General features: G+C 32.8%; 1 protein-coding gene across 1 annotated transcript in view; it reads right to left on the bottom strand.

Annotated features, from left to right (window-relative positions):
- Positions 1-27,071, bottom strand: part of LOC126833719 (leucine-rich repeat-containing G-protein coupled receptor 5) — an 88,986-nt gene extending 61,915 nt beyond the window's left edge. Inside the window, exons 1-2 of the mRNA XM_050565219.1 lie at positions 26,640-27,071; positions 23,226-23,607 (exon numbers count right to left, since the gene is read on the bottom strand). Coding sequence (XP_050421176.1) covers positions 23,226-23,431 — 206 coding nt within the window. The 5' untranslated portion in view covers positions 23,432-23,607; positions 26,640-27,071. The remainder of the gene's footprint in view (positions 1-23,225; positions 23,608-26,639) is intronic.
- Positions 27,072-27,813: the final 742 nt, after the last annotated feature.

The raw sequence follows: 27,813 nt of genomic DNA, 5'->3' as shown, positions 1-27,813 counted from the left end.
TTACGTCGATAACTGGACGAAATAAAGTTTCATCCGTTAGTTTTTATGCTCAGCCTGACGTTGTAATATTTTCAGACCCCCCGCCATGCGTGTACAAGCTTAGTAGAACGAAAAAGGCACAGGCGTACCATAATAATAACAATAATGTAACGTCGAATTATATTACAGCGGTTATTTAATAACGTGCCGTTACAATGTCTCGGACGAAAATCTAGTAAATGTGTAAATGAGATAGTATACGAGTTCATAAATCTGAATTTCTTTATCTAGTCATAAAAAAATATATATACATTATATTTGCTCATAATATTTAATGAGATTTAAAAACATCAAATGTGAATTTAACGCTTATTGTCGTACTACGTAGAAGCACAGCGACCGTTTCTTAGGCAAGTGGCGAGCGATAACAAAAGAAAGTGCCTTGAGTTAAGTTATAATATATATAACGCCAGTAACAGTTAAAAAAACTATCTCATCGAAACGGAGTAAAAATTAAAACTATAAATTAAAAATATGTTGACTATTTTTATTATAATTAAACGACCAAAGAAAATTGATTTAATATATTTAATTGATTTCTTTTGTTGCTTAATTTAATTAATAGTTATAACTAAAATATTTTTTGTCGTACAATACTTTGCAGTTACATTTTATACGGTTTTACTGATTATTTCGAGATCCCGACTTATTATAATATAAATATATAAGTATCTCGGCTGAAAGTTTTTTAATAATCAAAACAAAATTAAGGTCGCATATCAGTTGGTTGGTATATTATACGAAATTGTATACACTATTTTTTTAAGAGAGGGAGTTAAGGCAATATTGCCTAGACCGAATTGTTGTTTGGTTTAGCTGTTGTTGTTCAACTAGTAGGCATTAGCGGCGACAGGAAATTAACCTAAAAACTTTCTCGGGGTACCGCGATTAAGTCTGATAAAACGAGCCGGATACAGTCGAGTTAGCTTACTGGCCCAGCAAAAGTTTACTCGGGTTACGATCGACTATTATATTTATATATATTGTTTGTATATCTATACACATACACATACACACACACGTAGCTATTACACTATGTCGACCCACGTACTGCGCACTGAAATAAAAAAATAAAATAGAAACCAAACTTTTGAAGAAGAATAAATAGTAAATAACAATAGTCATACCTATGATACAATTTGTGTACATTTGTATACCTTAGTCTTCAGGTTATAGAGCTTAAACATAGGGATCGACCGGCGAAATACGGTAGGACAACGTCAGGTATATTGTGAAACAAATGATTTGTCTTCTGGAAACTGCAAAAGCACGTTCTTCGCGTGTACCTATGTGATTCACAGAGACCGATTTTTCTTGAATATATGTATATATATATGGCTGTAAGTCGTATAGCGTGCGACCGGCAATCTGGACATGTTCACTTGCACGATAACCGATAAATAAAAATATTATATAATATTAATATGATCGCATACTTTTCATGACCGCGCGGAACACAATACATTTTACCCGAGCTGTTGTCATCTATAATGTTTTTTACTATATATATACATATAGTCGTTTAAAATCCATTGAATGCGTAAAGGTTGCGTTGTGTACATTGTTCTGTTCACCGTGTCGTCACGAGTCCGCCGGAAAGGCAATAAAAATGCGATGACCGCCGCGCCGGTCGACGGTATACATGCTGCCGCGCATAAATGCCAAAACTACCAACAAGACCTTTTTTTTTTGCTCTGCTCGAGTTTATAGACGTTGCGTCGGCGGCGGAAGATTTATGTTGGGATACGTTTTTTTTTCTTATTTTAGATTTTCTATAAGACACACACTTGTATGACGTATACTCGGAGTACAACTTTGACGAAAACTGCTCTGGTAGGACGCCATACCACCTATTTATTAAGGAATAAAAAATAAGCAATTTATCAAAAAAAAAACTTTTCACGAAGCTAAGAAATGTATACCTACATAGCAAAAAAGAACGACCAAAATAAGGGTTTAACTGTTTAGCATTGAGAAAAATAAATCTCAAGACAATTAAAGCCTTAATTTTACTATACTTACAATCACCGACTATGACCGCCTACCAAAGACAGAGTATAGGACAAAAGTACTACACATACAATAGAGGGGTAAAATTCACAATATTGTTAGGTATATAAGTAACTTTTCCCCTGTCTATTGATTGTGTGCAAGTTATTTGTTATTAAGCTTTTATTTAATTAAACTAAAAAGTTTAATCGACTCATACATAGCACCTAAATTGACAACGGAATTTTAAGTGTTTTGCAAACGTGTAACGCCATTGATCCGAGTGTAGGGAGAAATTTTCTTGAAGTCAGTGTCCCCCTGAGGATATAATATTGTTATGTACGTGGTGGAGAGAAAGAGACGAGCAACGTCGGCGATGGCATCGACCGCTTATCCGAGATCCTTATAAGGGCAAACTGCTATATTCATTGGAACAGTGTATGTGTGTGGATACAACCTAATATATATATATATATAAATGCTGTGTACCAATAACTATAGAATATTTTATCATCACACCCGGCGATCCGGTAGAATAATGCGAATCAGGTTTCTGATTCAATGCATCATTCATGAAAACCGCGTCTTGAGTCGGGGTTCGATAGAGAAATAAGTTATTGTGTACTTACTACTATAATAGTATAAAATTAAAGTCGCTTTAGATTGTAATTTATCGTAATAAATTATATACGCCGACGAATCGCCCAAAAACGAGACTGTTTGGTCAAACAGCTACAAGTTTTAATTTTAATCAAACAAAAAACTTATAATGTATGGTAAATACAAAGTTTTTTGATTGATTTTAATCGGCTTAACCGACAACGCTGACCTGTCAATAATATAGGCATCGGCGGTGTATCTGTCTCGCTTTTGTTCTAACGAAGTGTAACGAAACGTGGTATTATCGCATTCCCTCGCACAGTCATCTTCGCCATAATTCATTTATGTATATTATAATACTATGTGTGTGATTAGTCCGACCGGGACAGTGAAAAATTCATGGCTATAATTATACTAAGCAATCAAAAAAAAATTATAACATACTCACACCGTAAATTGTATTGGGTACAACGAAAAAGGGTACACCTAATTTCGATTTAAACTATAAAGTACATAATACATTATATAATTATGATAAGGGGAACGATTTAAATATTACTTTTACGACTTTAGATGGTAAATCGTGAGCCATATGCAAATACTTTTGGAGAAACTAGAAATTGCTCGTCGGATAGATACCATTAAAATTTAAAAGGATATTTCCACTTGAAATCTCAAGCAACGTTTAAAAATTACCGCCTAGGCGTTTCACTCAAAAATCCCATTAAATTCTTCTTAAAAAGTTACCCGCAGTTAGTTTTTGCACAAAAATCTAATATGATTCATTGCGTCGATGAAATGTTTACATATTTTATTTTGGTTAATAATAATAAACGTGTGACAAAGGATGGACAAACTTGCGTTTAATGAGGACAGGTTCTACGAATTAAGTTGCTTTAAAACGCTGTCGTACACGTCATTTGTTTGTTATGAAATGAATTCGTTCAACTATTACTCTCGTTAATAATTTTCACCGAATTGTCTTTTTAAAGATTTGATGATAAACAAACATATGATATTAATACATAAAAACACACAGTAAATCATCATCAGTCAGTTGTTGATTTAGGGCGTTTTACTTTTGGCTGTGAGTCAATACGAAATTCTCTGAAAATTACATTTTATACAAAGTAGTTGCATACGTCTTCTATTCCTAAGGTAATTATTTGCGAGCTTCACTCATCACATTCCGCATTATTACCTCTAACGCGTTCATTAACTCTTTCAAATATACTCAACATTTCTGAACCGTACACACGTGACAACCCCGTGTCAGATACACGAAGCACAACAAACGAACAAAAAATTTAAAAAATATGTCTCCATTATATACAGTCTAGTGTAGTATAGTGTAAGTTTAGTATTATATAGAAATAAATACACAGTTTTCTGTCGACGACGGTATTCTTATCGAAGTCCTATATCTTTATCCAAAGAAAATTATTATGGACTGCATTAGTCCATGAATAATTCCGTAGTTGCACACAAACGGACAGATAAAAATCAGCTGTACTTGTTAACACAGATTGCTAACGAATCCAATCGACTACGGTTAATGATCTAGCTTGTATCTACAATAGTAACTACTATTGTTATTACTGCAACATACAATTCGCTTAGTTCTAGCCAATTTTATTGTCGGTGGTCTCGCTCTCGTCAGTATTAACAAGCGCGCGTTCAAGACTTGGCATTTTTTTTCGCCAATAACGACAAGACGGATTAAATATCATAGATACACGCTATTGCAGAAACGCACATATAAAATACACATAGTAATCTGCTTGCGAAGCGAATATAATGGTACCCAGCAACGAGTTTTGACGTTTGTGATCCGGAAGGAAGTATCGCGGTCGTCTGTGGAATGTTGTATAAAACAAAGAATGTACCGGTATAATATTGGCCATTAATTTACTAGAGAGTTAAACATTTTTGTCCGAAAGTCTGATCCAAATATATCACTAACTCACAAATACTTAATCCACCAATGACGCCAGCAGTTATAATATATTAATGTTTCTATGCGTGCCAGATATGTGCCTTGAGACAACTTAAAGCACGAAGGCTTTATTTATTTTTGCTTAAAAATCACGGTGTATGTACAAAAGCAATTAAACCGACTTAACTGGAGCGTAGAAGATGACACAACGGTTTCCAGACCAGCGAATTCGACGGTAGTTGCCGCCACCGCCACCACCGCCACTTGCCCGTCACATAAAATGCAATTTCCGGATTCTAATTTCTACTCTGTTCCGTGCATCTTTCCTGCCAAATCTACCCTTTCAGCCTGATACGGGCTAACCCTTTGCCCGCCATAAAGTGTTATATCACAATGAATACAAACACACGCTAACTCAATGCCAGATAAGGCATAAACAATAAAAATACTAGAGAATAGATTAAGTTGACAAACATTTTGGATCATTCTACTAGCTCGAACACAGTACTAAATTTTATAATAGTAGATAATCAAGAAATTTACGGGTCGTGTAATTATTGTATGAATTAGTACTCGATGTCCGAAGAAATAAGTGCATCGACTATCCTGTGTTCATTGTACATCCACAATCCACAAAGTACACCGTGCTGTAGGGATTAGAACAAAATATAATATAATATGGGACATGTACCATATTATGGCTCATCTATTCCTTCGATATCTATATTTCAATACTATAATATATAGGTAGTTGCTTTTACGACAGAGGGCGCCGGATCGGTTGCAAGTGCCTTTTTCCTGTAATCCGACAATGAACGCAACACGAATAAAACCTATAGGCAACACCTCCTGTGCGGGGAAGAACCCTATAACGATTGAAAAACGTACCACTCTCACCACTCAGCACGAGATGAGTAGTGTCGCGCTGACTGTAACTCGGCCAAAGGTTAGCTGTCGGCGACACCAACACCGACATTAATATTCCAGACGACGGGCCTGCAACACTGGTGGAATTACTGGGTAGCTGTTTTGTGATCCCATTATGCAACCCGTGCTGCCGAATTCATGAGTCGAACGTGAAGTGCACAATAGTAGTGCCACAATGTTTGGCATTAGTAAAGTATGTCCGCCTCCGCCTTACCCCTTTCGACGACGGCGTTATGGTTCTTCTCCAATTGTTCCGATGTAGAATATCTTAGTCAGATGCGGGACGAAAGACGTCTCGTAAAGTAGCGTAAAAGTGTAATCCGAAGATTATTTATTATATATTCTCCGAGTAATAATATTACAACTTTAGAGTTTTAAGTAGTTCCCCTCGCTTTGCTATTATAATATGTTATGACGTGCTGACAAAAGACGACTAACCGACATAGACAGTAGGTAAGTCTTATTACTCAGCGATGACCAGACGAGAAAATCATAATGAAGACTCGGGCACGTTTTGGACATTATAATGTTAACTTGACGGCGTAGATAAAAGTTTATATTATAAGTTTTACCAACTCGCAACGGCGTCTTAAGAAAATTAACCTTTATATGTGTGCTACATCAGCGTTATACGAGACGTCTAGTTTTAAAACTAGCTAAAAGGCATTTTGAAGTGGTTACACTTTACTACATGGTATGTACAATTATTATTAAGTATCAAATAAAGATTATAACTAACTCAAACCATGTTGGGAAAATCTTGGTTGGTTTTAAAATCGACAAACTGAAGAAATTATTTGTTTTTTGTGAATATTTTCAAAAATTGCTTTTAAGTGGTTTTGAAACTAGACGACTCGTATAACGTTGATGTAGCACACATATAAAAGTAAATTTATATGTGAACCTCATATTACACAGATATATTAAAACTTAATACCGGAAGACTGGTTAAATTTGAATAGAATTATATAGATAAACGGTTTGGGAGCGTTAGCTAATTGAATGAACATTTTCCACCCTTATCCTTAACGTACTTCTATAATTATTAAATTTTTATAAAATATGTGTTATAATTCATTAATAATAGCTTACATAAATAATAGTTAATTATTTACGCTATGCGAAATGACCCCCAACCCGAATGTTGGGTAATCAATTGGATTTATAAAACCGTAAAGGATTAAAAGGCCTTCTAACTAAAATTGCAGTATAATCCAAGTGGCAATTAATACTAATTAAAAAATTGTGCACTATGTTGTACCAGCATTAATAAATTATATCCTTGAACGTGTAACAACCGTCCTTATTAAAGCAAAATTAACAATGAAATATTATTTATACTCTTATGACACTACACATGTTACTCCTAACTTATAAACCACACGCACGTTTTTGGAACTTCTGACGTGTGTTGCTAGGCGTTAAGACATGATATTATTGTTTTATTTTTGTGCCATATCAGGTTCTATAAAATTAAATTCTCTATAAAAGAAAGTTTATAGAAAATAAGTTTTAAAACTTTTAATAAACATTGTAAAATTTGTATACTAATTAAAAAATACTATGTCATGTATTATAAAAATGAAGATACGAAAATGTTAAATTATAAAGTGTTGCTTTAGTGTTTTTTTCCTTTATAGCATTTTTAATTATGATCATTAATGCTATTATATTACCTGATTTCTTTTTATTCCTATAGTATTTCGTTGTTACTAGTTTTATTTTTTGTAAACAAAAACATTGTTTCAATCCTTATATTTTAACTGCTATCGTGCTGTTTTTTTAAGTATAGTAAATACATTTTAAAAAATCTAAAAAAACTGCATTTGAAATTTAAATAATGTCTTATGTTGTTTTTATATGGGTTTCTCTATGGTCCTACAAAAACAGACTTAATTCCTGCTAAGTACCGTTTTATCGGATTTTCTTTGCGCTTAATAGATAAATAATTATTCTTAAGGCTATCGGAGCCGGTACGATTTTAGTACCAAAAACATGTCTCACAGGAAAAACTCTCACGTCCTGTAGAATAGTAGGATTTTAATCGTATTTTTTTATTTGAAAGGGGAAAACTTTTTGCAGTTCGGATAGAATCCCAAATTTCAAAATTCCTATTATAGAAGCCATAATATGCATTTGAATTATGCCAAATTTTTGTTATTTTTTTAAACATATTTTTTTAGCCCTATTTGATGTTAAATGAAAATTTGGGCTTCTATCCGAACTGCAAAAAGTTTTCCCCTTTAAAATAAAAAAACAATTATAAAAATTCGACATGTTTCTGAGGCGTGATAGGTTTTCCTGTAAGAGCATTTTTGTTTATTTAAATCACTGACAAGGATACTGTGATAGTCCGAAAAATTAATTAACTGCCAAAATAGTGTCCTAACTACTAAACTAATTATTACACATCACAGTTAAACCTAAAAGTTAAGAATTGGCAAAAAACATTTTTTTCGGCACCGAAACCCTTAAAGTATAAAAAAAAATCTTTGTTTGGTATCAGTCATTTCATAAATTCCTTTCAAGCTTTTTTGTACCACTGTTTCTGGAAGAACAATTCAGCTTACTAATAATGAAGAACAACTTTTTTTGTATTTTGTTATAATGATATCCTTTTTGAAATGGGTTGTTGTAAATTAAAAATATAAAGTGAGTCAATAAAATAACTTTGAAATTACCATTACAAAGAGATGTCAAATAAGCTCAAAAATAAATAGTTAGTGAATAGCAAAAAAAACGCAGTAAATAAATGTTCAAAGTTGAAGTTCATCAAGTGAATTACGTTATTACGTTTAGGGGACAATTTAGAAAAGCTTTAGGTATAATCATTTCTCTAAGTTATATCTATATCCTCGACATAGCATTTTAAATTTTATGTTGAACTTATAATTTTGTTATATTAATCATTTTAACTTATTTAAAGTAAGTTATAACATACATGTGATGAAGTACTTTGATTTCATGAATGCAAAAGTTTTATATTAACAAAACACAATTTGAAGTCATGAAACATTACACATTGGTTTGTACCACAATTTTATATTTTATTATTCTAATTGAATCATATATTGAAAATAACGTTTCCCCAACTTTTTTTTTATTGCTGTAAACGTTTCACTAAAATATATGAAGGAGAGATTAGAAGATTAATTCACTGATGATCCGGTTGTTTAAAAAATATTATTTTCCAAACGCATAATGTATAAATGTATAACGTAGTCTTAAATCCTTGTAATATAATCTTATATTAATGTCTTGAGTTAAGTTGTAATTTTATTTCAATCAGACCAAACTTGTATTTTAGATTTTTTAACCTATTGAAAGTATTCTTTTATAGAACATAATTTTATATTATCTGTATTCTGTTGTAATTAACTTTTATTTAACTATTATTTTTCTGAGATAAACCATATTATACCCATGCACATTTTTTTTAAATTCTCTACATAATATATAAAACCGTTAATTGGATACTGAGTTAAGAAACTGAGACAGTTCGTCGTGGTATGACTCAAATTACTATAATTATAATGAACTGTTATAAGAGAGCAACAAATATTAATTAAAAACAGTAACTCAGAAATTTAAATTATTTATATTTACTACTAAGTAATAAAAGTATCTCTAATCACTACTTAACCAGAAGACTATGTTTTGCGACCCTTATTTTATTATATTAACTTGTAGACCTTGTATAAGTTTGTTTAGATTCATTCTTTTTGAATGACTGGTTTATTATTTAAAAATAAATAGTTTTACTTGTTTATAAGACAAACCCTTCGAGGCACTCGATAACTGTATGTTAAGTAATTGGTTATACTATACAAAACAGTAACGCATTATGTGTAATGAAAAAAATATTTTTTAAATGCATATTATAAATCGTAGAAACCTTGACTGGAGTGTTATGAAAACTTGAACGAGGAATAAGAGAATTGTTTCATATATTTTTTCCACCCATTTTTATTGAATAAACTTTGTGCGTGTGCAAAACGTTTCCGCTAGAACCCACAAATAAATATATAGTATAGAGTATACATATATATATATATATATATATTTATTTATTTATATAGTATAGTTTCTAGACCATAGAACCGAAAACGTTAATACAAACTAAAAAAAGAAGTATATTTACATGGCCATATTTTTTGTGTTCCCAATTTAAGTCTCTTCGTACATATATTTATACTATAAATATTCCGTTTTCAAAAAAGTTGCGCTTACATTATTTTATTATTTTATGGTTATTCTATTGCAGTCTCCGATTCCGCTGCGTTGCTTTTTGAGCCAGACTACTCGTTCAATAAATTTCTGTTGGTAAACATTAGAGTTTGGCGAATTTTGATCTCTTCCAGGCAATTGAACTCAGCTCGCTGCACTTGTGCAATTTCACACAAAGTTTTTGACCTAATTGAGCACAAGTAATTATATATTATACCATCCAAGATCTTTGCTCTACACGCAGTATTCGAACACGGTAAACCATATACGGTTTTCATGTCCTGGTTTTTAGACAAATTTTTAAATTCAGTGTATCTTACCACTACATGTAAATATAGATTATAGCCCGGCTATTATATATTCGCTGATCTATGATAATGATGTTATTGTTGATATGAAAACTAATACCGAACCTGCCTCGTATTATTTCTATAACTGACGTTCCTCGGATTTTATAAATTATACTGCGAGCAAAATAAATCAACCAAAATGCCATATCGCGTTTTATTGACGAAGAAAAACATTGAACACGATATTCAGATGTATATTGACCACATTAGCATATTTTAATTAAGTAATAAGCAGCACGCTATTTTTAATTAGACGTAAGAATGTAAGTATTTAACTTAATGTAAAGAGAAAGAAAATTTTAAAACTTCGTGGCATTTGTTAGAAAATTACCTAAAACCCTGCCATACATATTTTAGTCTTTCTAAACGCACATAATAAAGTCAAGTGAAATGGAATAATTATATCCACAATTTCCGTGTGTTGGGTTTATTCAGTCCGTTATAAAACGTATATAATAATTTTAAAAAAACCTGGGAAGGAAACTTTGTTTTTTTGTACGCTTATTTTGTACGATCCTGGTCGTTGTTTTTTCTACAAAAATTAATTTCTTTCTCTTTTGATATTTTACAGCACTCACAATTCTACTTATTTCGGAAATTCATTACAACCGTATTATAAAAAAATACAAAATGTGTCAATTTTCATAATAATTTTCTTGATTTCGAGGAGAATGTATAAACTTATAAAATTCTCTGATTCGTATCAAAGCTAAAAACAACTATAAAAACTTTTATATTTTATTAACTTTTTTGGTTAATAAATTGTTTTTGTACTCATTTTAGATCTTTAAGGCTTTTAACGGTGTGTTCGACTGACTATAATCATACTATACACTGTATGTATGGTATACAAACGAGTCTGGGCAGTGTCCAAAAGAGATAATTTGGCGGCACAACGGAGAAAAAACATTAGAAATACATTCAATGCTCAATAAAACTTGGCGTACTTTATTATCTCGTTTTACAGCTGATATTCCAAAAACTAGAATGAACGGATGGATAGATGTATGGTAATCAAATGTAAGCAAAATAAGTGGACCTCTTCGCAAGCTATTTCCGAGATATATCCAACACGTTCCCTCGTGGTTCGTTGTAAATAATTAAAAACATAACGCCAAATCCGCATTTAGGTCTAGTATTCTTATTACTTCCTATATAGGGTTTCCGCTGTTTGCCTTTGTAATAACAAAGCGTCTTGGAACACCCCGCCCCTCGCCTTGGCAGTATACTTTTATCCACTGCCGCCACCGAAAGAGACACCAGTGCGACGCGATCTTTGTGGTTGGGGATCGGACCAGACAGGCCGGGAAGGCGGCGACGGCGACCCGGAGAGCAATAATTAAAAATGCCGCAACATCCTCTGGTGCCGAAATTTAATCTGCCGGCGGATTTCTCACCGAGAGTAAAAACTTTTCTCGTCCAGATTAATTTATTGTCATTATTACGTTATATATACAGAAGCCTCCCTCTCCGCCCGTCCTTCCGGTTTTTGTTGTTTAGAACCGTTAAAAAAAAACCCACATAAAAGTCCCCGTCATTAAACATTAATTAGAGGATAAATCGAAATTTTTTTTTTACACGCAAGATTTCGCAGGGATACCGTTTTAGAGCAAAAACAACTGTTTTTAAAAGGTTTTTTTTTATTGTTTCTGTTTTTAAATGCCTTTTTGCTGAAATAGGCAAAAAATATAAATTCCCGGCACGTTTTAATTCATTATTCGATCAACGGGGAATAATAGATGATCGAATTTTGTATTTTATCAAGCATAACGGTCGTGTATATTATTATAACATAGGCAGCCAACGATTTTTATCGAGTCACGCCGCGTACATTGAATATTCCTCTTTAACATCTCTATACCATTCGGGCACCCACTGCGGCAAGTAGCTTGTCAGAAACATTTTTTAGAGGAATTACAAAATATATCTGGTTTGGACGTTTTAAAGAGGATTAATGACCAGTAGGACCCCAACCGTCGTCGAGAGACCAGAAAATAATATTTATTCACAAATATTATATTCATAATACGTTGTGCGTGTGCATTATACAGACTAGAACATATATGTACGTAGTTCGCCAAGGAAATTAGGAATATTTATTTCAACAAAAATATTCCCACAAAAATGTACACAACTTAAATGTTATAGCTATTATTGCCACAACTTTCGCCTATAACTTTTATGCGTGGCACCATAAATAACCGGTAATTCGTTTTATGAAACAGTATTTTTTTTTAGTTTATCCACTAAACCACACTTACATGAACAATTCTTATTCCAATGACCTTACCTAACTAAAAACATATTAATAGTTTTTTTAAGATTTATTTTTTCGTGAATGGTAAACTTTTCTTTTATTGTTTATGAAAAAATAGTTTTTAGATAATTGATTGATTGTAATAATACCAATATTTGAATTTCATTTGTTTAAATAAAACAGTGAAAATTATTATTACCATTTGTTAAAATTACAGTTTGAAAAGTGTTCGACTTGTAAAATGTTAATTTTTGTTTAATGTAAGAATACATTTAACCCAAATGACTCAGGACCATCATTTTATACAATTCATTATTTATAAAGCTTTAGAAACGACAACAACAGGTAGATATTTCCTTGACGTAATTTGTTGCTTAAAATTTTTCATGTAAAGTAATATTAAAATGTTTCAAAAGTTATGCACCTACAGTTATAAATTAAGTAATAACACCCGAGAGGCAGATGCGTCCAAGTGCATTTTTGTAGCTCTTTAGAAAATGCATGAAATATTTTTTTGTTATTATTCTTGCGTTTAGAATTTTAAATTATGTCTGAAATAACATTGTTTTTCATTATGATTTGTAAAAAAGTCTTAGTAAATACGGCAAAGTTTTTTTTTAATAACAATATTTATCGTATAAAATATCGTAGGTCCAGACAAGAAAAAAATTGTGAATCATTGTAGAAACAATAACTTTTTAGCTATGCATCGAAGCTTAAGTAATAATATTTTAATTTACACTTATTCAATTTCATGAAAAATGCCAAGAATATTATAATATATTTATTTTTTTTAATTAACTATAGTTGGTTATTTTTTTTTTAATATAGTGTCAAATTTTCTGTAGAAAAAAAATGTGCTCTTTAAGAATAAAGAGCGTTAAACTAAAACAGAGTGGATCTTTTTAGTAATATGTATTCAAGACCGCAAAAACTACAATAATATTATGAAAAGAATCACGTGTTCGAGTAATTAAAGTGTACGGGTGATAGAGGTCACGGCAAATTAAGATGCGTCTGATGAAAAAATATTTGTTTTCGAATCAGATATTATAATTGCATTTTTTTTCAATACAAACAATTAGTATAAAGCTGTTTGCGTGTATAGAGGAAACAATCGTTTTTTTTTTAACACGAGGCATATAGGTGTTTGGCAATTCGAGGTCATCGCGTTATTATTATCGTTAAGTTAACACGTTGGATATAAGTATTATAATATGTCGATTTTACAGACTGTCGAGAAATATAGAAATTTTAAAATTTTTCATTTATTATAATATAGTAATTTGCTCATGGTGGCATATCCAGTACACAATACAATATGTGTAGTGTAGATAATAATAATATACGTACGTACACATTATAGAATGCCAATTGACAACTGTGTCGGCAACGGTGGCCGTACATACACATACATATACTTCAGGCCGTAACGCCGGGTTTCAGTGGCTACATGGAACCTTGGCTTTGTAATAATTAATGGCCCGCATTGTGCGACGGTTTTAACCTCGATTTTCTCCTTGCTTGAAAAATATCGTCGAAAAACGCACACGTTTACGCGTTTAGACGTCATCGCGGTGCCGTTGCACCACAGTCACAGGTATAGAGAGATACTATTATATAATACACGGGCACAGTTATCTTCCGAGATCGCTTTGGCCAGTCAAGTGAATGCTCGCGCGGTTTTCGCGATTTTCTGTCTTTTTTATATTTATTTTACCCGAGCGTAGGTCGAAAAGGATACGGGAGTAAAATACTGGTGACGGCTGTGCAGCAGTTACAGTTGGAAGCGACGAAGACGACCGACGGCGATGGTTATACACACCGTCGCCGTGTGTACTCTTTATGTATAGTATTTGTGAAGCCGGACGTCTGTCAGGAACAAACGGTGCGGAAAAAAAATCGTAAACGGCCCCAAAATACATAACGGAAAAAAAAGGAATCTCTTAGAACAAGATAAATAGTAGCCAAAAACAGAACACATCCACACGCGCACATCCACTACAAGTTTGTACAGTGATGATTTATTATGACTCGTTATTCCCCGTAACGGTTTTCTTTATCACTGTTCTAGCGCGCCATCATTTCGATTAATATTATTTCGAGAGACTTCACTATACGGTATAGAGCTCTCCAGTCCACTTCGAAACGTTATTTATTGTTCTTTACTTATTCGTAAATAAAAAATAAATAAAACGTTGTCGTCTCCAGTTATTTGTCTTAGTTTACTGCGTGATTCACATTTATCGAAACAATCGGTCGGGTTGCCTTTTAGAAGACAAATTTTTAAAACGACTGGAACAGTCGGTTTGGATTGTATTTTTTTTTTATATATAAACTTTTAGATAAATCGTATAGTATTACGTTTTATAGTCTATATAAGCGTATCACTGTATAATAATGTATTGTGCAGGATTCGTTACGACAATATGACAAATCAACGGGATACAACAAAATACTCCAAGTATGTCCAATTGTATTGTTTAATTGTTTTCAGTGAACATTTTTGCAGCAAATCACATGTTAAAGTCAATGTTACGATTTATTTTTTTATTTTATTTAATAATAATGTCTTAACGTTTAAAATGATCAAGTACCTACCCACCATTTTACTTTCGAAAATTTAATGAAACCTATTAACTTCAGTAAACAAAACAACAATTATTTATTGCTTCAGTGTTGGTCGATATAACTCGATTTGAATAATTAATCCAACAATTAAAATAAAAAAGTTACAAACATTTGTAATCAAGAATTTACGTACATTGTACAACATAAAATTAAATAATATATTATTTTATTGTGCCACTATATTGTCTCGCTCAAAGTTTAAAAGCTTTAAAACCCAAGCAGTTAATTTATTTATAAATGGCTACTGAACAACTAATATTTTGTTAGATAATTTATATGATAACGATTGTACACCCAAAGTTTTCCTTAAAATACATTTATTGAATTGCTACCACTCTACATATTATACATAAAGAAGCGCATGTACCTATATATTTTTTATTTTGAAGTATTTAAGTGTTTCACAACGAAACTGTTAAAGATATCAACAGATCGTGATATTTCAAAGGTTAGAAGACTTAACTGTCGATTGACTCTCAATTTTTTGTCCACTCCACTACGATATATAGACCGGCTAAGTTAACAAGAAAACTGAGTTTCACGTCATTTCTCTCTCTCTCTCTCTTCTAAAACTTTTCTTATTTATGGAAATACATCCACCACTGACAAAAAAGCAACACAAAGAAAGTTTATAATAATATATGTAATACAATAAATTAACTCTTCTCATTACACTATAGCAATACAGTATCCAAATCTGGGGCTGTGCCGCTCCATATAACATCCAAAAAATCCAGTAATTTCAATCCATTTGCCTACGCACACTAACAAATGCCCCTTAGTATATTATTTCAAATAAAACCCTTCATTCTGATCTCCAAATTTATTATGTAAACAAGATCGCCAAAACTGCCTACCAAAATCTTCTTAATAAATTCAACTCCGTGTTTTTTTTTTTGATGTTATGTTTCTGTTATCATAAATATGCATTATTTGTAATTACTTAAAATAAAAACCCTTTTACGAATAAGTATACTATGGTATTATTGAGAAGCTTCTAAGTTCTACATACTGGTGGCTTTGATATTTAATACCAATTTTTTATTTAGTACTAGTCATTTGTTGCCAAAAGTAAAGTCAGAAAAGTTAGAATGAAACTAGATAGGTTTAAATAACGCTCTCCAATTACAACACTTAACATTTGTCATTTGCCTTTAATAACACTGAGACAATCATGCAGATAAATGTAATGCCATTAAAACTAAATAACCAAGTTCAATAATAATATTTTACTAATAAAGTATAATAATTTATCTTGTTAATAGTTATTTCCCTTTAAATATTGACTTTTATTTTTTTTAACTTATCTAAAACCCATTTATTATGTAAGGCGGAAGGAAAAGGAAAAGGGAACTCTTGTCGTGAGAATCCAAATCGCAGGAGAGGCCAAAACATCGATAAGGGTTGGAAGCATATTAAAAAAAAAAATTATGTTATTTGCTTAAGGGCATTTTATTTGAATTTTTTCTTAAGTTTCATTCCCTGAGTATGTAAAATAAAAAGTTGGCAACATTTCAAAACTTTTTTTTCAAAAAAAAAACATTTTCCGAAAATAAATTCAAAAAAATATATAACTCGGCCAAATTGTAAGATATTAGAATGACTCTGGTCTCAAAATGTTCAGAATTTGAATAACCTATAACTCAAAATTTTATTTTTGCGACAAGAGGTCCCTTTTCCCTTTTCTCCACACATATAGGTAATGCGTGTGTTAATCTTTAGGATTTTTTTTGTTTGATAAAGATTCAACCGAAAATTGAGTAAGCCTTAAGCGTTTAAAATATGTTTGTGTTCCCATGAAAAACAAGAACTCACGTTTGACTTGTTAAAAAAAAAAAAAACCTATTATGAAATATTTTCCAAGACAGATCAAACATCTGGGATAACGATATAAATTGAATATTCCAGTGTCCAATCACTGTCGACGGGCATATAGACGTGTTAATGTTATTTGTATGAAACCAAAACCCTGTGTAGCTTTACTTCATTGAATTTTCAGTGTAATTGGAGCGTATTTTTTTTTCTTTATAGTTTGTAACTGTGCTTTTAACGGGGTCGTTAAAAAGGTCCAGCCAAATCCTACTTCGTCTTTCGCGCGCCACACACCGTCGCGTCGGAGCAGAGTCGATGACTGTCGTTTATGATCATGATTATGCACTGAATTATGGTTGGTTAGGGAAAACCCCAAGGATATTGTTATTTACGACTGACGTGAAAACTTTTCCCAAAGGAAATATGAATTTTGCTTTCATCATCAAGTGCCTTCCATGCGGCAGTTCCTCATGTGAGTGCCAAGAAAAAATGTATGGATATATTTTACATAGATATAACGCTGAAATTTATTGTCGAGCGCCAAAGTTTTTGTTGATAAAAAAACTGGAAATTTTCCTATATGCTTTCATAGGCGTTAAAAAAAATAAATTCAAGAAATAGGGCTTTTGTTATTTTGTTTTATGTCTCTTGGGAGCTAGTGGCGTTTGGAGACGTTACAATTGTATAATAGACTAACGTTGTGAGTAAACATTGAATAACATATTATATTGTTCAAAAAAATTCGATTCTTATTACAAATTTAATAATAAAAATCGTTTCCATCCGGTCGTATATTATATGGTTCTCAAACAGCCATAACATACCGGTAAACAAACTCAGTGAAACATTTTCGGTGCACTTCGACGTTGAAATATTAGTGAGATAATAAAATAGCGCATTATTCGTTAAGCTTATTAATCACACGAATCACCATTGTATATAATTACACGAAACCCCAGTTAGAAAATTGAAGTTATTCGAAGAAACGTGTTTCCGGCAATTTATCTTCTTTAGATCAGAACGAGGAAGATTAAATTGAATCATTAATAATATACTACAAGCTATGTGCCATATATATTAAATTTAATACTAGTTTCCAACCGATAAAGTTGTGTTCATACAATATATTATGTATTCAATTTTGCGAATACTTGAGCTGAGAATAATCTTTAAAGCGTGCGGACGAATTTCTATGGACCAATACAAGTTACTGTTCTATTGAGTGTTTTTTTTTTTTGTAAAATTGTTTAGCGTTTGCATATACCGGCTACCGTTGTTACAATATAGGCAACGCTATATTGTACTTTCAATAGGTAAATTAACGTACATGTCTACGCTATCTAAATACAAAAACGCATCCAACGAACGATGTTGAATATTACATGTAAAACGCATTGGGAAATGAACGTTAACACAGATAAATTCAATTACCGATACACCAGCACAGTGAAATTTTGTTGTCTCGGCCTATTGTAAGAGTACAACAGACTAGGTATGATTTATTGCCGTCTCGTGCCAGGAGCCCATGGAATTACACGGATGAAGTTATATGACACAGACCACAGTGCTCGGTTTGTAAATTTATAGGTTCAGTGCGCCTACATAGACTTTATGGTTTGTAGACGAGCGATTTTATGTGTGATCATCGGCACTTCGTTGACTTAGCAAACAATATTGGTGGAAACCACTTAAACTCAACTATACGACATATTAACATCATTATACTGGCTGCGACTATTAAACGATTTTGTGTTATAAAATAACCATACCAAATAAAAGTGGTCTCGCTACGACTATAGCATAGTGATTATTTAAATTTTTGTGAACTCAAAGCCCTGTAGGATAGATGTAGCCTGTAGGTAATATAGCGGACAATAAATCATTTTAATATATTATATGACATAATCGTGGACAATATATATAATAATAATAATAGTTTCTTCGTTAAAGTAGATACGACTTGTCATGTAACGCCATGTGTGACGTTTACACACAGAAAGCCAACCGAGATGTAACTACACACAAAAAAATATATATTGATCTAAGATCTGAAATTTAGTACCTCAGATAACTGCAGTAATAAGTAACAATAATGCATGTGGTAGCAACATTTGAGTAAAACGGCGAATAAATATAAGTGTAATGTGGTATATAAAACTACTATATGTCCGTAAAAGCATAAATATTTATATTATACAATATTTGGGGAAGTTTCACGGGTTTAAGCTTTTTATGCATGCGGTCGACTATAATAATATAAGGGACCCCCGCACCTTCTTACACGGTACACACACTAACACAATAGGGTTATATCCTTTCTACAACATTCCGAAATCCTCGAGCGTGTGATATATAATTTTATTGTTTAGAATAAGGGTTTTAGAATAATTTTAAACGCCAGCACCGCATACACATTTCGCGCCCTCACGATGACTTTAATTGCTAATTAAATCGAAAGGTCGGTGGATCGATACGTTGGTTCCTAATAAAACAAAAAAATTAAATAACCACCAAGCTCGTTAAAAAAACGGCGGTGTCGTCTACCATACTACATAGTTTATTACCGCGTTATTAATTCAATAATGACATTATAATATTTATTTGATACATGTATAATGTATTTACAACGGGGAGTCACCTCAGCGTGTAATTTAGGTCACTGACTCATTTTGATGTTGTGACAACGAGTTATGCAGAGGAGACCGACAAACAAGGCCGAACATTAAACCGATTTGCCGTAACGAAAACTATCGGTGCGTCGTGTCAAACTTTTATAAAAAAAAAAAAAAAATGGTACAACTTTGATCGTTAAAAAGAATACGTCAGATTTCTTTTTAATATGAAACACCATAAGCTGCTTCATAATTGATACTGTTTGTATTAAAAAAAAAATGATACTTATTAATTATGACAAAATTTATCCATGTCAAAAAAACCTATTATAGAATCAACATTTGTTAGTGCAACCAACGTTTGATTTAATAGTCCCTAACGCGCCTACAAGTTTCAAACATAAATATCGTAATTCAGTTTTATTTGTTAGTCTTGATTTGCATTATTCGAACGGAATTAAGAATTTGTCTAATGCCAGGCAAAAAAAAAAAATCCTTTATACCTAGAGGTTAAAGGTCATTCCGAAAATACTCGTCGATTGACGAATTGCATTTACCTCAAATAGTATGACTACTTTACACACTTAGCTACTCAGAAAATAGGAGCATGCAAATTGTCTCATGCAAAAAAAACTTACTCGGTTACGTAATATTGTTCTAATATACAAACATCTGACTGAAAGAAAAAGTCGATGCCGTTTGGGTGTATTATACTATGAGTATATAGGTATTTATTTTTTAATCTTTTTGAGTACCGATATACCTACCTACTATTTAAAAGAAGAACACGTTGAATATACAATAACTGCCCCGCTTGGTGCCTAAGCGATTTGGCCGCATTGTTTGATATTTATTTTCAGTTGACAAAAAAATTGACGTCAGAAGGGTACACTTTATTTGAAATTCACTTAAAATAATTCCGACATTTCGGCCGTGAAGTCAAATAGAAAAAATGTGTTAGTTGCTAGTGGATAAAGAATGAACGGTGGCTAAGAAAAATAAAAAAAATTCATAATTTCTGACCATTGAAAATTACTTCCGGTTTGCACAATAAACAGCTGATGCCAGTACAGCATTAACCCCTAATTGAGGGGTACATGCCTAAAAACAAAATACATATCAGATTTTCCTAATACTATTTAAGAAATAAAAATATAAATTGTACAAATTTAGGTAGAAAATCCGATTTCCCCTGGTAATATTTACTCACACCGCATGATAAGTTATACTAACTGCGTGTACTTCCGCTTAGGTTGTTTGAAAGCAACAAATAAACAATTTAATTAAATATTCGTTTTGCTCCATCTTAAACGACGTTCGTGCGTCAACGACCGGTTGATATAAAGCAGCTACTACTACACAGGTGCAAGACATTGTGTAAATGATCAAAATATGTTTGTCGTCGACAAACAGTAAAGATGACAGATGCGTCGCTGTCTTTGAACGTTGGCAAGTGATTTTGATAAATGAAACGAGCAGTGCAAATATTAAAAGTCTACCGTGGGAATAATAATCTCGAGTGAAGAGGATTGATCTCGTCCGCCGGTGTTGCCGTTGAAAGAAAAGTAGATTTTAATAGCCAAACCCGCCCTCATAACTTTTAAACGATCTACTTTTAAAACAATAAATTATTTTTTGAATAATTATATTTTAAATCCTCACAAAATTAAAATCACGCTCGTCGACGTTTTTTGGCCCAGCTAACAACGAATTAAGAATTCCGATCAGGCGCTAGGAATACAATTTTTCTTATGTGAGAGAGAAGAAGTGGGAGGAGTAAAAAAAAATCGAAAGTCTATCCGAAATTGAAACACGTCCGATTCGCGTTTTGATTTTTTCCATCGGAACTCTAGAAAAATACTGTATTCCATGCCAGGAAATTCGGTTGTCCACTCACCGAACCATTGTACAGTTGCCAAAAGAACGGGAGTATCGTTCATCACGTCATAATACTAGACATTGTAATGAAAACTGTCTCGAATATATTTTTTCTTTTTACACCTGTTTGCACAATGGACCGGTTGATGGTACTGCGAGTATTGGGTATCCTCAGGAATTAATATTCCCATAATGAACTGAAAGCGATGCCAGCTGCAAGGTCGCAAGAGGTTTGCTGATTATGATGTGCGAAAAGTTTAAGCGCTAAGTAGCAATAATAATTGTTCGATAGCAACTACTGCAGAATTATTATGGCTAATCAAGAAGAATTTAGGAAAACACCAAGTACGTATGAGGGGGAATATGATGTAGTATAAACAACGAGCCCATTGTCTATACGAATTTGTATGAAATTTAAGAAAACTATCAGAGAGATTATTATTGAGTTTTCTCCGCTCGTTAGGTGTTGTATAAGGTCTTTAGCGGCAATTGACATAGCACGTACGGCATTACCATTGGCAAGTCTTCGTGCCTTCATGAATCCCAATAGTCAACGTTCCAGCGAAATTAAATTTGGAGTACAAAATGTACGTCAATGGTCGACGATACTGCAATAACCAGGATAGTACGTTCACGTCACTTAGTCAAAAGGGATTCTACCGGAATGCACTAAGGCATAAGCAAGTACAAACTGACTTTATAATGTAATTAAAGTGTATGTGTAAATATTCGTTGCCCCGGGGCCAGGAATTCGCAGGTCTTGAGCATTGATACTTAACAAAAGTTTAACTTTGGATTATATTATATACCGAGAGTTGTTGGTTCGAAGATAACTTGTACATTCTTATAGCTTTCCAACCTATATTGTTTATTTTTACACTTTCATTACGCTCAGAAATCAATAAAAAAAGTTGGACTAATTAATAAATTATTCGGTTTTGCTCTTCGACACTTTCGTTGAGGCCATTCCCACGAAAACTGCTTCCACGCCTAAATGTTATTGTACTATATTATCACTTTTCAACAGCTTATGATCGACGTAAAGTCATTGAACTGGTACCTTCTGATACTGATTTTTTACACAATATTTCATCATAGTTGCTTTTGAGTTTTGAAAGCTGTGTGAATCATCTGTGTGCAAGTCAAGCGATACGGAAACGCGCGGTTGTCATGTGCTCTAATTATGTCATTACCACGTTATTGAATATTAAAGAGAATTTTTTGTTTTTATAGGTCAACGGTAGTCGGGAGCGAAGGTCTTTGTAATAATAGTTATAACACCATATTATTATACACGTATAATGTATGCATTGTTTACAACTAACACACGCTGGCAATATTTAAACCGTTTATCCAGCTTTAAAATACGATTTTAAGTACGTTCTTATCTAACCGTGCAAACTCCCGTCAATCTCAGGCACTCATCATGATCATCATAAATCATATCATCAATAATAATAATATGCATAGTAATACAATTTTGCAAAATATTTTTACACGCATTTATATATAGCGTTATACGTTAAATTATGATATATGACGTGTAAATCAGCCGTTGACGTCACCGGTCAAATCATTATATTTTATGAAATATGAATGATGGTAAAAAAAATAAGGGAAACGTGTAATATTATATCCATGATAAGGTTTGACGATAAATAAATCCTTGTTAGCTAATCTTCATAATAAATGTTATCAACACCCATTATTAAATAGAAGTTTGGTGTTTTTTTAGCAATAAATATCAATCAAGTATACACGCGTACTAAATTATTGAGGTAGAGCAACTGCTCATAACTTTTGGACCACCATAATTTTGGTAACCTCGCGAACGTCGCCATTTCAGACAATTGGTGCATTAGGTTAAAATTTGAAAACTGAAAATTTTACTCTAGGATATAAACTACAACATTTTATTTTAATAACTACATTATATACATTTTTTCGGTATCAAATGTTGTACTTACAGTTTAGTGATATTGGCAGGCACGTCATCTGGAACCACGATCAATCCTGAATTCCTGCAGGACACCTCGGTGGGTTCGCGGCTATCGCAACGGCATCGGACGGGCGATTCACAGGTTTGCATAAAGTTTACCACAGCCGAAGCGGTGGTCGACCATACCGCCGTCAAAGAAAACGCGACCACTAACAGCTTAGCGAACGACACCATTGTCTTTTATACGATAAAGTGGTGCGGTTGACGGCAGAGGCTAAGTACGACCTCAGGTCAACGTGGACGAAGCGGTCTCGGCCAACTTTTTCAACCTCAGCCGACACTTCCAGACTTCCATGAAATACGGATTCATAGTGGTCGCGCAGGCCATTTCAGCAGCTCATTGACGTCCCCTGTGCAAAGAAAAATATAACACTATAAGAATTTAGAAAGAATTATTGCTCGTTTTAAAAGATAAGTTAATTATCAAAATCCAAGTGCTACACAGCGTCCGTGAGAAACGGTAACGTACCAAATATATAATAATATGTGCTTAGACTATTACGATAAAATGATCATGCAATGTAATTATAATAAAGCGGAAACGCGTTGCAAAACTTCAATGCTTGGGCAATATCCAACGGTCGAGTATCCCGGTTTTACACATATTAAATGTTAACTCATTATAATCTTTATTTTAATTAGTTAAATAAGTTTGTGTACAGTATGTTATATTACCTATTTACATAAACCTATTTTATTATATAGCCTATATAGTTATAAATACCCAACGATTGCGTGGTTCATGTCACCTGTGCAAGTAGTCTAAATGCGAAATAAATATTAAAGTATAGTCGACGTGTAAGTATAACAAAGTACGAAAATCCGGTTTTTGAAGCATCAGTGGATGTCGTTGCGGTAGCACGACATAATCATTAAAGGACTCGACGAAGACTGCCTCAGCCCTCCCGGTGTACCATTGCGGATGGATATTAAATTTTGTGGGTTTTATACGGGGTCAATATGGTTTTAAGTGCAGCGACACGCACAATCGGTAGAAACGCGTAGATCTAATATCTCGTGTTTTAATACCGTCGTGTAAACATTGCGTCATTATCGCCATTGACAAAAAAAAAAAAGATATAGGTGAAAGTCGATTTGCACACAACGGAACAACCAGCTCCTATAAACTGAAGTCGCGCATACATAGCAGCTCGAATTTCGATAGATATACATATACCTATGGATATACACATACTTAAGTTATTTTAATCGACTACTATATCATTTGAATGTGTATCATTATCGTTATTTTAAACATTGTGCTTTAATAAATAAAAACATACAGCCGCACATGGACGTATTTTTTTAAAACCCGTTTTGAGCTCATAAATAATTCGAAACGGTCCGCCAAAGTGTTTTCGTCAACGCTATTATATTATATTTTGTTTATTCAACGTTTAGTGTTTCATCTGGTCCACGTACTCTACAAGTGGGGCCAAAGGTTGCAGTAATCAGTGGTGGGTGGTTATTTGACGGTAATCGCTCTGTCAGTGGGTCAATACGTTAGGTCTGGCTATTGTTCGATCATCGGCCTTCGTTGATGGCATAAGAGAAAATAAAGATTTAATTATTATCACGTTTTTGAGGTTATATTGTTCAGTTATCCGGTATTCTCCCAAGTATAAATTACGCAAAAAATAAATTCATTAATAACCCATCAAGACGTCCTTCAATCACAGCCACAAAATTCTAATTTTGCCCACGCGAACCTTCCAGAAAATAAACAACTAAACATTTGTAATGAATTTATTTGAACTTATACAAATAGTACGAGTATACAAACAAAAAATATAATTTTCATTGAATACCTACAGCCTTACATTATATTATGCATTATTTTTAATGAATACAAAAAACGAAAATAACAGAGGTAAAAATAAACAAAATTGGTTGAGCTATTTGTTATTGTTTAAATAACAAGTATATTCAACTATGTGTAAGAATATCATAAAAATGTTAAAATTAACATTTTGCAATAAAAACAACTCTAACAGACTTTGTATTTTATTAATTTATTAGAGTTGACCAATTATTTAATATTTAGTGGTTTCTAATAAATTATTTTAATAAAACTAAGGCGGTAGTCTTATAGTTAATTTTAATGAGAACTAAACAATTCTTTAATAGTTATAGCTGATTTCAACATACACTGTCAAGGTTTAACACAAGTATTGCATTTATTTGTGAAACAAGAGGTACAACAATGATGTTAGGTTATTATTTAATTGTCGGTGTAAGATTATTAGCATATTATACAATTAATTTGTGCAGTTTTTATTTAGAGTTTAATTAGGTTATTAAAAAAGTATATAAATATGTATACTAATATTGTTGCCTAATTTACTTAATAGTAACGGTTTGTATATAAAAGTTTCTATCTATGAGTTACGAGTAAGTAGATACCACACGACGTGAACCACGAATATAAAAAACGTTTTAAGTAAATATTTACTATTTGTATTTGTTATAAATATGCCTATACAATTTTATGCGCATAAACATTTTTCATTGCTTTTGAGCTTTTACTGTTTTATTGGACAATAAAATCATCCAACTATAGATGACAAAAACCCTTTGCAACATCATAATCCGTAGATGTCTTATTTATGAACACTAGCACATGTGCGTTAACAGAGAACAAGATAGATTATAGATCATTATAAACATGTCATGACTATTGTTAAAGAAGAAACATTATAATTAACGGCTAACAAAAAGACATGAGCTGATGACGTATATACAAATATACAATAACATTATAACACTATAGCACTATAACATGTAAAATGAAAACTCATGGGCATTGCACTTTATAAAAAGTGCATGTAAACAAATTCATAAAATAAGGGTTAAAACCACACTATGTTTAATGAAAAAAATGTATGCATTTTTTAAAAGGCCTTTAGGAAATTACGTTAAACTAATTTATCAAATGCCATCATACGATGACAATGTTTGCGTTTTATCAACTTTTTGAAATGTGATGGAAAACATATCAAACAACGGATTAATTGGCAATTTAAATTATTCACTTTTTATTTAATCGTTCAACTAATGTAATAATAAATGACGGCTGTGGGTTTTTTCCGACTGAGAGTCACGCAACAGCTTGCCCGCCTAGATATTTTTCAATTCTATTAAAGGGTGGTATAATCGGCTATAGCCGCTTTCATTTAAATACACTGTAATGAGTTACTAACTATCGTCTAGCTATTGCATTATGGTGTGCTGTTTTAAGATTCACACCGGCAAACACAAAATAATAATAAGAAAACTAGAAATTGGTATGTCTCGCACACAAACACGCCACACAAGTATTTTATTCCCTTTTCAATATAAAATCAAAAAACTAAACAAAACGTTTTTGTCTCAGTCAACTTACTATATGATTCCAACGTGATACTCCCTGATCCCTCGACGCAGAATAATTAGATATACACAAACAAACGTAGGGAAACAAACGAACGAAGCCGAAATACGCGTTTTTTTAAATCACACAAAAACGTCAAACACAAAATAATACTAAATAATAGCCTACAACAGCCGTGTGCGAATTCGAAGTGGGTTTATCTATGTAAATAAAAATGTGTATTTAAATTTTGTTACACTTCGGTGGAAAAGAGCGACTTTAAAAAAAATCGCACGGTAACTATATTTTGGAAAAACACGTTTAACCGAATCAAAACAATATTTGCATTGGTCAGATTGTATGCATAAAAAAAAATAGCAAACAATATTCGGTATTATAGTTTCGAAAAACTTTCACCGCCGCGGAGTGTACACTACGCTCAGGCAAACCATAGCGAAGGGCATGCGGCGTACCATTCACTGAGGAACGGTTTTTTACGGTTATCCCGTTATTGAAGCCAATTGCCGCCGGAAGCGGTCGTGCGCTGTCGGCTACGGTCGACGTTTGGCGATGATTGCGTACGGCAACTTTCAAGGAAATCCACCGACGGCTGCCGCGGTGATTTTTTTCCCCTCTGATCTCGGTTTGTTAAGAGCCACCACGAGAGTGGTAAGAACTACTCTAACTCTGTAATGCTACATTGTTTTTGTAAAAATAATTTTTAAACACACAGGACAACGGGGGGACACGATAACTTTCTGCAAAAGTCGTTTTTCTAATCAAAGTCGAGAAGAATCGTATTATACAACACTGTCATTGGCATTTATATTAAAGTATATTGTTATTATTATTATTATTATTTTACACAACAGCGACTCGACGACAAGACATCAAGACAGAGGGAGTTATGTGTAATAAGATTTGTTTTTTGTTTTTGGTTTATGACCCGAGACGCACCACATTACACAAATCCGTTGTGTCGTTGAACTTCAAAGTCGCCGTTGCACTTGCTCCATTAAATTATATTCTTCGCGACTGCAACGGCGATCTTATCGCTATTGCGGAAATGATAATAAAAACAAATCGGTAGACGGTATCTGAGTGTAAATTATATAATATGCAAACCAAAATGTACAACACAGTAATAAAACTAATTTATTCCGATGATTCGTCTTGTAATAATTATTGAAATACGATCTTGAACAAT

Source organism: Adelges cooleyi, unplaced genomic scaffold (genome assembly GCF_023614345.1).
Source record: "Adelges cooleyi isolate 19-005CV unplaced genomic scaffold, UGA_ACOO_1.1 ACOO_flye_CR_arks_rails_tigmint_CR_PRNA_2, whole genome shotgun sequence".
Taxonomy (NCBI): Eukaryota; Metazoa; Arthropoda; class Insecta; order Hemiptera; family Adelgidae; genus Adelges; species Adelges cooleyi.
Note: the sequence above shows the minus strand (reverse complement) of the source record. Positions and strands in the feature narration are given on the sequence as shown.